The 13,327-nt window shown below is 43.8% G+C and overlaps 1 protein-coding gene across 1 annotated transcript in view; it reads right to left on the reverse strand.

Moving 5' to 3' along the window:
* Positions 1-1,783: 1,783 nt before the first annotated feature.
* Positions 1,784-13,327, reverse strand: part of MBD2 (methyl-CpG binding domain protein 2) — a 69,168-nt gene continuing 57,624 nt past the window's right edge. Inside the window, exons 4-7 of the mRNA XM_068993782.1 lie at positions 11,346-11,436; positions 9,883-10,060; positions 4,976-5,114; positions 1,784-2,322 (exon numbers count right to left, since the gene is read on the reverse strand). Of these exons, the coding sequence (XP_068849883.1) occupies positions 4,988-5,114; positions 9,883-10,060; positions 11,346-11,436 (396 nt within the window). The 3' untranslated portion in view covers positions 1,784-2,322; positions 4,976-4,987. The remainder of the gene's footprint in view (positions 2,323-4,975; positions 5,115-9,882; positions 10,061-11,345; positions 11,437-13,327) is intronic.

Consider the following 13,327-nt stretch of genomic DNA (forward strand, 5'->3'; position numbering starts at 1 on the left):
CCAGGACCATTACTGATGCCTCCATGAAGGAGGGAAAGGACGGATGGAGGGCAAGGGGACAGGTGAGAAGCAGAAGGTGCCGAGTGCAGAGGAGAGGAGAGGAGGCTGCATGAAGGCGGCAGTTGTGGGAATGGGGAAGACACGCGGGTTGACATGTTCATCTATTTATTGATAAACAGATGTGAGAAAGGTGGTTAGTAATGCTAACAGGACTGATGGGATGTTGGCGGCAAGGACAAGAGTGGCCTCTGGGATCACTCCTGGGCGTCTGCCGCGGGCAGCGGGATCAGATGATCTGCCATCCCCTGAGTTAGGGAATGCAAGATGGTGGAAGGTTGGGGGATAAGATGATGAATGTGCTTTTGGACATGTCCTGTGGCGCACTTCGAACACCTGGATTTATGATTCTCAGCTGGACACCATGTAATGGCTTTCGAACCTTGTTCTCTACCTGAGCAACGCACAGAATAACAAAAATCAAAATTTTGTATGTGGCTACATTGTGGTCTTCCTTTGAATACAAAAGTTGCTTATAAAAGCAGGTATGTCTTGGTTGGGCTGCTTTGTGAAATGAATGCATGTGGCCAAGGTGACGTTACCCCAAGCTTAATGACGAATGAAGACTCGTGGACTTAGAGGAGTCTCAGAAAAGCCTTCGGGCATTCAGTCTAACTAGTCATGAGAGCTTTCAAAAAGAATCAATGCTAACTTCCCACTGTCGCCCCAACTGGGGACGGTCAGAAGGGCCTAGGGCAGGGAGCCGCTGCCTCTTGTCTTCTCAGAGTCTACAAGCATCTTTGCTTATTTGCCAGCAGAATTACTCTGAGGAAATTGGTGGCCTCAGGCCCAAAGATCAAAATTGAATGTGAATCAGGAATTCCAAGAAGGTATTGTCTATGCAGTTTGGCATAAGGTCCAGAGAAACAGCAGCTCAAACCTAGCCAGTCACATTGCTTTCACTATTTTCTTTTCTTTCCTCAGGAACTGGAAGGGTGCTAGAAATACTAATTAAAAAAAAAAAAAAATATATATATATATATACACACACACACATACACACACACACACAGAGGTGATATTTATAGGGAATTGGCCACATCCTTGATCACATCATTCTGCATCTAATTTTAAAAGAACTCAGAGTTAAGAAGTGCATAAGCCCTTCCTATAGAAAGATATTATGTTTGCTCTTTTTTTCTCAAAATATACTTAAATTTGCTTAGTTCCATTTCTTGGCATCAGATTACCTTGTTTTGTTTTTTAAAACTCATTTCTTAATGCTGTGCCAGTTTGAGCAATTAGATATCAAGGAATTTAAGAAGTAATAAGTTAATGCTTGTGAGTTTCAACAGGAAAAAAAAAAATATCAAGACTTTAGAGGCTGGGTAGTAACTAGCAAAGCGGTACACTCTGGTTCATTTAGCAAGTCTGCCCAGAATGCTGCCTCTCTCTGCGGCAAAGGGTCTCACCTGCACCTGTTAACTCTGTAAGCCAGTAGACACTCAAAAATACAAAATGTTCTCAAAAAACAGTCACGGACTTCCAGTAACATCTGAAGGGCACGTGTGTACCTAATTCATGCCCGAGGAAAGAAAATGCCTTATTTTTATAGAAGTAACAAAAGTACTTGTTACAGGCAAGGGAAAATAAAAATTACCCATACTACATGACAACTTAGAATTCTGAGCACAATTCTCATGATATCCAGAGGCATATTGCAAATGTATGAACTATTTCCCACCACCTTCATTTCAAACCTAAGGCCCAGGGAAGACGGCTGAATGTGTATCAGAAATCCTAAGAAGGGACTATGCATGGTGTGTGCTCCTTAACAGAAAGAATTCCAATCAGTCTGTGAATATAATCATTTATTTGTCTTTACAGTGATGATGGAAGAATGTACAGGTGTCCTCTTTCAATAAAGTATAAAAATCTGTTTATATACAGTGAAGTCACCATAAGCGCTCATTGGGAAATTTATTTGGTACTCCTGATCTGTTCATATGAAAATTGGGGGGGAACAAGTATTTCATGGAAGTGCTACATTTCCAGCAGATTGCACCTGGCATCAAAAGCTCAGCTTCATTTTAAGGGTCCTGCTTGATATTACAAAAAGACTAATTTTAAGTCCTGGGACTCAAAATAAACATCATTTTTGAATAATAGATATATACATCAAAAATACATCTAAAAAGGCATTGGTTAGTGCTATTAAAAAGCTCTATGTGCTCAGGTACATTTTTTCTTACAGGCAAAACCCAGTGGAAACGTTTTTGGTCAATTCTAGGAGTTTGCTCTCGGGGAAAGTCGGTCGAAAGTTACCTGCAAGAAAACAAACAGACTTAAGTAATTCAATGATTTCTCAGGTGAGGTCAGCAAAACTCGGAAAGCAGCGAGAGACCAAATTTCATGTAGAAAAGGATTTTTAAAACCTTGACAGCATTTAGTTACAGCACTTTGTACATAAAAAGGACTCAACAGCTTTTTTAATTGTTTCAATTTTTTTAATTCTGAAAGAATCTTCATTTCATTTTCAAAGAAATCATATGGACCCCTTTGCTTATGAAAATATTTTCTATCATTAAGTAAACCAGCATAAAATGGGAAATCACAGGGCACACAAATGAAAAACAATTCATAGATATTGCTAAATCCAAACATATTGAGAAAATTTAGGAAGATTTCTACTAACAATGATTTATTTCACCATAATTTATTTTACTTCAGAGAATTTATAGGTAGAAACACAGTGAAGTCTTATTACTGCTTAACTTGGATGAATTATACTGTACAATTGCCAATTCAATTATTTATGTATTTGATACTCATCTCAATTGTAGCTTTAAATCTTAACACTTTTTGTTTTTATAGTTATCTTCTTGCAATCACTCCTAAAATGTTCAGCAACCTGGGCCCTCTTCTTGAGCGTAAAATCTTAAGTAACACACCAAACCTCAACCTGTTATTGAGGGGGTTGCGTGTGTGTGTGTGCGCGCGCACGCATGAATGTGTGTGCATGTGTGTGCATGTGTGCGTATGCATGCTGTGTGTGCGCGTGTGTGCATATGTGTGCGTGTGCATGTGTGTGTACATGTGTGGTAGTGGTGGTGTAGTCACAAGCTGTGTCCAACTCTTGCGACCCATGGACTTTGTATGTGGGTATAAAACAAATAAAGGTTCATCCTGCTAAGAAGGACCATTAGAAAGACCAGCCCTGTCATAATGCAATGAATATACCTAAACAGAACTGCGTGGTACAGAGTCCTGCATGTTAGCAGGCATTTGAACTTGGCCAAGCCCCACCTTTGGTCAAGCTAAGTCCTACCTATTCCACAGTTAATTATGAACCCCTAATTAAGTCATGTGGCCATGCTCTGGTTTATTGAACACTGTAGGTATACGTGGGGCTAAATTAGTGATTTAGGTAAATTTAGTTTTCATAATTAAGATCTACTTCTAAATGTTCTAAAACCCAAAAGTCTAATGGCCTGGTCTAATAATGCCATTCTCAAGTTTAATATACGATATATATAATACCAATTTCTCCCTACCCAACATGCCGAAGTGTTGGCTACTTTTTAAATATATATTAACACTTTAATCACTCAACGTTAATTAGTTTGTTTTCCACGTTAACCACCTTTGTGCCAGGCATTGAGCGATGCTGGCCTTTATGTGAGCCAAGTACCCAGTCCCTATTACACAAGGTCGCTTACATGAACCAGGGGGCTGCCTTGACGTCAACCTGCAAAGTAATCTGCAGAGTAGGCAAAGGTCTAGTAAAACCTCAATGACAGGACCCTTGATTTTTCCTACATTGTTTTAGGGGAAAAGTCTGGAAAACAATTAAAAGCTCTGAAGAAGAGGGCTTTCTTAGAATCAGTTCTCAGATTTCCGCACTGCGCTGAAGTCTTTGGACCAAAAAAATACACTTTCAGACCCCCTGAGAGACTTTACACATATGAAGTGTGCTCATCACAGCCCAGAAAACACACCCGTGTTGGAACGGCAGACAATATTCAGCGTCAACACAGCATCTTCCTGTCCTCGATATGGAAACCAAAAGAAAGCTACTTAAAATAGCACCAAACTGGATTTAAATGGTTCTGCACGGTCAGGAGACTGTGCGGCCAGAGGTTGCTGCTGCCGCTGGCCATGTTAATGTAAAAAGTTGCAATTATTACCTGATTTCTGTGCCACTGTGGCATAAGCCACTCTGAATTAAGACAAAAGCACTGATGGGAAGGAAAGACTGAGTGAAGGAGGAACTCTTCCTCCCAGCATGTGACACCTCCTGTCTGCCCCTGTACCAAACAGGACCCCTTCCCATCCACCCAGTGGGCTCCCGTATAAAACCTGGGCTCAGTCATCTGTCCCACTCTCCCACCCTCCTATCATTCAGCCACCCGTAAAATTCTACTGCAAAATAAATCTCAGGCTGGGTTTTCCGTTTCTCTCTGCATCCATGACACCGAGACCCTCATGAAGCCACCGTCACCTCTTGCTAAGCTGCAGCAGACTCCTACCTTGGTCTCCCTGCATCAAGTCTGTGCTAGAGAGAGCAGAAAAGGAGGGGAAAGGGAGGGGTTTTTGCCTACTCTGTGACCATTCTTTTATGTAGGTGACAACAGACCCCTTTACCCCAGAAAGAGACCATGGCGGAGGCGACGGCTGCCTTGCCTCCTGCCACGCCTCTCTCCCTGGCAGAGTCCTTTCTTCCCTCCTCTGCTTTGCTCCAGTGACACCTTGGAGCCCAGATCCTTCACAAGCAGCTGCAGGGGTGTGAACATTTTCACATCATGAGAAGAAAAGGATGCACTCTGCTATGGTCCTTAAATACAAAGGGGGCCCAACAACAGCACGTACACAGGATACGCAGTAGAGAAGGCTTTGCAGGCGCCGCTGAAGCTGGCTGCAAGGGCAAGAGCAAGGAAATAAAAGCCCCGAGTTTCCAGGCGTCCCGGCGCTGCTTTACCTGATGCCAATCTTAGGCGTCATCTCCACTGTCCATTTCGAGGTCCATGGCCTCCGCGTCAGCAGCTCGCGACAAGATGTCTGCCATCAGTGCCTCCTCCAATTTCTTACGTACTTGCTGAACTCGCTCTTCCTGTTTCCTTTGTAAAAACAGAGTAGAAAGACACCAACAATTTGGCCGGTGTTGGAACAACGATGCTGCCGACAACGTGGTTTATCTTTACTCCAAAGTCAGGAAAATTCCTCAGAAACACACACTTCCTTCTCCTCAGACTTTGCAAAAGCGACCTCTAACCCTCACAAAAACCCGGTCTCGTGGGAGATGAGCTTTGCCCCAAAAGGGGGACATTCGGACAGGCAGGGAAACCCTCATCTCACAGAGAATTCCGGCAGGAGGAGGTTTATTTCAGGGACCTTTCTTCAACTTCAAAAACTTCAAGTATGTGAAGGTTCAGGGTTATTCCTATAAGGGATAATGTGAAATAAAAGTGGGAAGTGATATCGGAAAATAGGAAGGAAAGGCGATGTGCTGGGTGAAGCACCGAGAAGGACGGAGGAGGTGGAGGTGAGATGGGCCGGTTCAGCCGCCGCCTCTGGCAGCATCAGGGAGGGTAGTCGGAGCTCTCCCCAGGGTCCGCAGCCTGCTGACCGCGGGCCGTCACGACGGAGCCAAGAGCACACGACCCTGCACACGGAGGGCAGAGGAGGAGCGGACCCTTGAGCTGAGCTGAGCCGAGTGAGTGGAGAACATGCAAGGCTCTCTGGGTCCTGGGGACTCTCAAGGAACCTCCAAAGTGAGAGTTAAAAACACCAAGTCACACACAAGAGGCAGAACCGTGACACGAAAAACGGAGCGCACCACTGGTACCACATTTCATCCTTAAAAAGCAGGAAAAAAATGGAGAACAGCTCCCTGACAGGGCAAGAGAGAGATTCCTAAAACAGTTCCAGCAAACCAAGACGGCAAAGAGAAATTCGCCTCCGGAACCCAGTGGGGAGGCAATGGTTGAAGAAACAGCAGAGAAGGGACAAGCGTGGAAGTAAAAGGCTTAGAAAAGAAGCAAGAAAGGAACAGAGGCGAAGGCCCAGGTGGGAGGGCGAGCCTTGACTACAACAGGACGAGCCGCCTCCGGAGGCCGCAGGAAAGGTGCTGGGATGGATACAGACTGGAGGGGAGCAGCCCCGGGACGAGGAAGAGATGCAGCGAGGGGTCCTGAGGGCTCTGCTGAAGGAAGACGCACCAGTTTCTCCATCCATCGCTGAAGAAGACAAACCCCGGCACTGCCCCAAACCGGGGCAAGCAGAAGGCCAGAGGGGCGATGTTCCAGAAGACTCCACTAAGATGCCCTGGGCATTCGCCCCTTGGGTCCTCAACCAGCTGTGAAGTCACGTTTGCTACAGTCTAGTCCCCACTTCTCTTTATCTCATTAGTCTATGTCCAAGGTAAGCGAAATTAACATATGTTGTGTAACCACAAAAACTTTAGATGTCATTTTTACCAAACCATAAAAACATCACAAAGAGATAAAAGTTTAGACTTCCACCTTTTAAACAAATTTTTGAAAAGAGGGGAGCAGCCACTGAGTCAAGCTCTGTAGCCTCGATCATATTCACAGAAACTAGAGCTGAAGAGATTTTTTTTTTCCTTTTTAGAGATGTTTTGATCCGTGGTAGCTCAGATGGTAAAGAATCTGCCTACAATGCAAGAGACTCACATTCGATCCCTTGGTTGGGAAGATGCCCTGGAGAAGGGAACAGGTACCCACTCCAGGATTCTTACCTGGAAAATTACATGGACAGAAGAGCCTGACCAGTTACAGTCCATGGGGTCGCGAAGAGTTGGACACAATTGAGCATCTACCACTTTTGTTTTTAAAGTCTTTATTGCAAGTGTTACAATACTATTTCTGTCCTATGCTTTGGGCCTGAGGCATGTGGGATCTCAGCTCTTGGACTAGGGATCAAACCCGTACTCCTTGCGTTGGAAGGTGAAGACATAACCACTGCATCGCCAGGGAGGTCCCTGGAGTTGAACAGATTTTCACACAGTGGAGCAGAAAAACAGGATGTTTATTTCTTACAGTTAGTCTTACGCCTGGCTCAGTAACTCCAGGCTTATGATAAATGGTCATGAGCAGTCTCTCATGCCTCATAACAGAGTGTCTGCACAGCTCCCCTAGCGTCGCCCCGTCAGGATGACGAAGGAAATGGGAGGAACAGCGCTTTCGGCTGGAGAAGGGTATCTGAAACTCTGACACTGGCCACTGCTCCTCTGCTGTCTTGAGCGCTGCTTCCCACATTTATGAAAACCGAAAGTAAAGCCTCTGCCGGATGTGGCAAGCAGCGTTCTAACACAGCCCCAGGATGTCCCCATGGGCCCCTGGTCACATCCCAGGCAGAATTCTCTCCCCTTAAGGGCAGGAAGGACTTAGGAACACGTGATGGGATGTCATTCTATGATGAGGTTACTAATAGCTGACCCTGAGTTAACTGAAAGAGATTATCGTAGAGGGCCTGACCTAATAAGAAAGAAGAGGCTTTAAAAGGGGCTAGGCCCTTCTAGAAAGCAGCAGGAGAGGGAATGTGAAGGAAGCCACGGGGCAAGGAGCTGCTGGCAGCTTCAAACTGCGACTGAGAACAACCCGATCCCACAGCCAACAAGGGAAGAGGGGCTTCATCCCCACTAGAAAGACACGAACTCTGCAACAAGCTTAGGAGGAGCCCAGGCTCCAGAAGGCCACACAGTTCTACAGACACTCAGATTTCAGCTGTGTAAGACACGGGGCAAGGAGTCCAGTCATGGCCGCCCGGACTTCCGACCTACAGAACTGAGAGCTACAAACAGCTATTGCTTTAAACGGCGAGGTTTGTGAAACTTATCACTGGGTATCAGAAAACAAATACGCCCGTGAAGGAAAATAGTTATCACGGTGGCTGAAAAAAAAAACATGTGCTCAATGTTGAGATCCTTAGTTGAAGGTTTAACACAAACACATTACTGGAGACACAACTGGAGAAAAGGTGATGATTCCATCTGCGGCCATTTATTTTGAATATGTACTAACTGGAGAAGAAATGTTTGGCTTGATGATTTCTGTTATGACAATGCGATCAAATGGACAATCCGTCAGATGAGTTTACCCTAAAAGAAAAGCATCCAGATCCGGCTTGGCTGGAGAAGTATACCCAAAAATCTGACACGGGCCACCGCATCTCTTCTGTCTTGAGAGAGGCCTCCCACATTTATGAAAACAGGGTAAAGCCTCTGCCGGATGTGGTAAGCAGGATTCTAACACAGCCCCAAGATGTCCCCATGGGCCCCTGTCATCGGAGGACCTCAGTCAACACCCACAGGGATCTAGCAGGACCCAGGCTGATGAACTGGGTACTCATTCCAGGACAGAGGGGAGCTAGCCTCCTGAGTAATTTCCTTCCTCAAGGGTAGGAACAGTCCAAAGAGCAAGCTGATTCCTTTCCTTAATTTCACACTTAAAAATAATAATAATAATAACACTGATCATAAATTCTACATCATCAAGGCATCCGAATGCAACTGTGAACCGCTCTACATCTTTGGAAAAGGGACTACTTTAAAATCCAGGAAAGGCTCTCCAACTATAAACCTGGCCAGACGCAGGCATTTAACAAACAGCCTCATACCAACTTTCATGGAATTAGGAAAAAAAACACAAAAAAAGAAACGTAATACATATCTCTTTTAATTCAAAAGTGTCATCTGCTGGCTTGGTCTAGGAATAGTAAAGCTTTCGGGTTTACATTCAGAGGACAGAAATAATGAAGTATACATCCTCTCCTATTCTTAAAGGAAATACAGTATAGTACACAGTCATTCTGGCACCGTGGTAGAGACCCACTTGCAATGCAGGAGACAGCCTGCAATGCAGGGAACGTGGGTTTGATCCCGGGGTTGGACTGATCCCCTGGAGAAGGACGTGGTAACCCACTCCAGTATTCTTGCCTGGAGAATCCCATGGACAGAGGAGCCTGGCCAGCTACAGTCCATGGGGTCACAAGAGTTGGATACAACTTAGCGACTAAACCACCACCACAATACAATCATTCTAAAGAATAATACTGAATCCATAAATCCCATGTAAGAATTTCTTTGTGGTTTTAGTATCTGGAATAGTTTTGTTTCTCCTGAGCAATGGCTTGCTTATACTCCTTGGGCATTATCTGAGAGATACGGTTTCCCTTCATAATCTGCTGCTATAAACCTAATTCGTGGCCCAGCAGCAGAAAGAGTAAAAGATGTTAATGGATGAAGCTTGCGTCTGCTTCTCATTCTCGGCTCTGTTCTACATAATAGCTTTACCTTTTTCTTTGTCTTTCTTCTCGTTTGCTTCTCATCTGGCTTCACTCGATGTATGTAATGTATGCCTCACTATGCATGTGTGTGCATGTCTTTTCAGAGCCACCGTAAATCTTTACTTGAAACAAAGTTAAGCAGAGAGAAACAAATCTCTAAATTGAGTTTATGTGAGATCAATGAAATCAAGGTAAGTAAATTGAATTCTGAAAACACAACTGAACTCAAAGCAGCACAGCAATGATCTGCTACTGCAGAGAGCAATCAGAACAGGCGTAACTGAATGCACGGACTCTTCAGAGCAGAAAGGCAGAACCCCAGATTGCATGAGAGACCACAAAAACCATGTGGAGAGAGTATGACTGCTCCGTCCTTCGGGGATGATCAGGATGATACACCTTATACAATGCTACTTTTTTCAAGCATGCATTTGTTTTAAACATTCTATAGCATCTGTTTTACACCAGCTTTGTAAAGAAGGTTCATCACTCACGAGGACGTGTCACTGAACCTAACAAGCAATAAACAAAGCATCAAGTGTAAAAGACAAGTTTTTTGAAGGCATGTTCTGCTCTCACCTAATGTCTTCATCTGTGACAATGAAAGCCTTGCAGAGGGGTTGAGATGTGTTCAGCCACACAGCGGGGTTCTTTTCCACAGCAGCAGAGACTTGCCCTGTGATGGGTGCAGAGCTTGTGTGCAAAGCACTGGCGACAGCAGATAAAAGGGTCTCATCGTTACTACCCGGACCAACTCCTGCAATTAGAAACACGCATCAGTTCTAGGACATTTCTAGCTGTGCTGAGCAAACCTTGTGGAGCCTAAAACAACTGATTATCTTTATGTTCATCTGAGATCAGCTATTTAAAACTGACACAAGCCAAAGTAGCAAAAGATAAGAGCACATTTACTTAGTTATCAACAATAAAGAATTAACATTAAGGAAACAGTAACCCAATACTTGAGTATTTTAATAAAACTTTAACAGAATTTAAAAATACATTTCCAAGGTATTAAACTTCTTAAAAAGTTGGCTACATTTCCTCATGCAAGGTCAATTATTTTTAATGATCTAAGTCCCTTCTAAAGTCATCTTACATTCAAATATCCCTATTAATGTGTCCCTACGGTCCTGGAATCGCTTCCCCTGTAGCTTGCCATGTCTCAACACTTCTTTCTTGTGCAGGGATTTCAAAGGAAAAGCCAATGCAAGTAAGCTGTACCTACACCTTTAACAGCTTTTCAACTAACAAAATAACCACATGAATAGGATTAATCACTGTACATCCTGACTGCACATTAGGAGACTGGAACCATGGCTACATTTAAGTGCATTGCTTATAATCCTAAACGTGTTAGACCAGTTAAAGCAATAATTTCCAAGAGCACAGAGGGATGAGACACTACTCTAACCATGAATTATGAGGATTTTTGAGCAACCCGCAATGTATCAAGATTTGGAAGCCAAAGTTGTAACACTCGAAAACTAATGCTTCTCAGAACTTGGAGTGAACGTGTGACACCACGAGGCAGGCCAGCAGCTGAGATCTCCACCCTGGACCCCGCTCGCTCCTGTTACTGGACCCATGGGCATCTGAGGCTTCCAGCAGCAGGTCGCGGAGGGAGAGACAGGATTAGAGATGCTGGCTGTTCTTTTGATAACAGGAAGGGAGAAAAAAGCAAGTGCTGGGGCCCGATGCAGCTTTGAGCAGGAAGCTGGGGACGGTCTGCCACTTAGGCTGCATTTGGGTCTAAACACGTAACATGGATTAATTTACATGACGAGCCTAATTAACCTCAAGCCAAAAGGTACACGCAGAAAAAAAAACTTAGGTAAGACACCGCCCAGAAGCATTCTGCAACCTACAAAACGTTTCAGGCACACTGCCTCTGGGTTTACTAAAACCCAAGGGGAGCATCACCCAGTGAGGCAAACAGTCCCCACAGCAAAGACCTGCGACCCTCATCACATCTGTCTCCACTGCCTCCGACACAGAGCCTGGCACACAGCAGGGACTGCTCAACTGAACTCGGAGAATACCTTGAAGACCTTTAGGGAGTTCCATGGTTTTTATAATTTGTTCTGTTACATCTGATGCACTAAGTCCTTGTAGCCTCTTCTCCCAGAAAAGCTGTAAGGCAAAACATCACTGTTAATAGATACATTCTTGGAGCAAGAAAGTAGCGCATCGATGCTGCTGAATAATGAAATTGAAATTGTATCAGTAGTTCCCTAACGTCCCCATTTTTTTTTTCCTTACAAAAAGCTAAATGATACTTCAAACATGACTTCAACGCATCATAATTCTTTCAAGTTATATGACTCAAAAACCTTTGCTTTGTCATTCTAGGCAGACTATTCACTCGTTACACCTGGTAGATTGTTATGTGCTATGCACGAGATACAGTACTAAGTAGATAACAGTCCTTTGGAAGATATAAGGTATCTTCCAAAGAGTATTAACTTGAGTTCTTCAAAGTTTCATCTGGCATGAAAATTTAATGTTACAATTTATCAGGAAAAGGAAAAACTGTATTATGTAATACCTCCTTATCCAAGAGCATTAGGGAAAGAATTTCTCCACCTATGTGATTTTTCTAAGACACAGAAGTTTAGCCCTTTGGCCTACTTTAAGGGGAACAAATGCCATTTTTTAAGGAAACTTTTCTAAAATGTTTTGCATACTTCCCTGCTTTTTAAACAGGATGCCACATTCCTGAGTGCCTCTCCTTCCGTGGTACAGAGCCTGGGTCTCCTCAGTCACTAGGTGGCCCCAGGGCATCATTCCGGCATCAGTGAGTACGCTGAAGACTCTGCCTACCCCATGGGTCTAGCGAGATACGCAACTGCTTATTCATACACTGAACAGTCCAGGGCAGTTCTGCTGCTTGATTTTAAATCCTTTCTACACTTAATTCTCTCTCCTAGTCGGCTACTGTGTGCGTGCTTGCTGAATTGCTTCAGCTGTGTCCTTCGCTTTGCAACCCTATGGACTGTAGCTTGCCAGGCTCCTCTGTCCATGGGTCTCTCTAGGCAAGAATACTGGAGAGGATTGCCATGCCCTTCTCCAGGGAATCTTCCCAACCCAGGGACAGAACTTATGTCTCTTATGTCTCCTGAATTGGCAGATGAACTCTTTACTGGGAAAGCCCAGTTGGGTATTACTTGTCATTAATGTCATTCATCCACATGAATGTATTTACTGAGCTCCTACGATGTGCTGTGCTTGGCCTGTGAACGCAACAGTAGATAAGATAGAGAGTGTCTTTGTCCTCAAGCCTCATCTCTTTTCTACTCTGTTTCATATTTACTGCAGTCCAAAAAGCAGATAAAAGAATTCCTTAGAAATTTGATAAATCTGTCTTTAATCCTGGATACCCAGGGGCCTGTCATATAGTAAATATTGAAAAAATATTTGTGTGAATGACTGATGTGGGAATAAACGGGCTCAGAATCAGGATCCTGAGGGACACATGCACCCAAGTTGAAACCCCAGCTATAGACATGACCCTGGACAAGTTATATAACCTCAGATGTTCAGTGTCCTCTGTGGACATGATTGTGGAGATTAAATTAAGCAATATACACAAACACCTATCACACAGTAGGCATAAGGTTTCCTGTTTACTTTTAACAGATTTTTGAGCACTCTGAGGGCTTGCAAGCTTATGTACTAACTTCTGAATACATGACAAGCGTCAAATAACATCTTTCCGGACAAATGAGAAGATACAGTAAAATAATTCTATTTATGGCAGAACACTAATAGCTTAGATTATATAATAACCACAGGGCTAGCACCAAGAGTAACTTCTTTACTGTCCTTTTAAGACCTTTAGTATATGCTAACATCTCCATATACCTCCATATAAACTGTATCAGCAGCAGAATATGTAGTCAACACGTATGAGGACATGAATACATTAACCATAAACCATCATGAGGAAGAAGTAGTTAGTTCTTCTAAGTAATAGCCAAGGAACGTGATGAATGTCCTAGGAAAGTCTGCCTGCTTTTCTGGG

This window comes from Capricornis sumatraensis, chromosome 21 (genome assembly GCF_032405125.1).
Source record: "Capricornis sumatraensis isolate serow.1 chromosome 21, serow.2, whole genome shotgun sequence".
Classification (NCBI taxonomy): domain Eukaryota; kingdom Metazoa; phylum Chordata; class Mammalia; order Artiodactyla; family Bovidae; genus Capricornis; species Capricornis sumatraensis.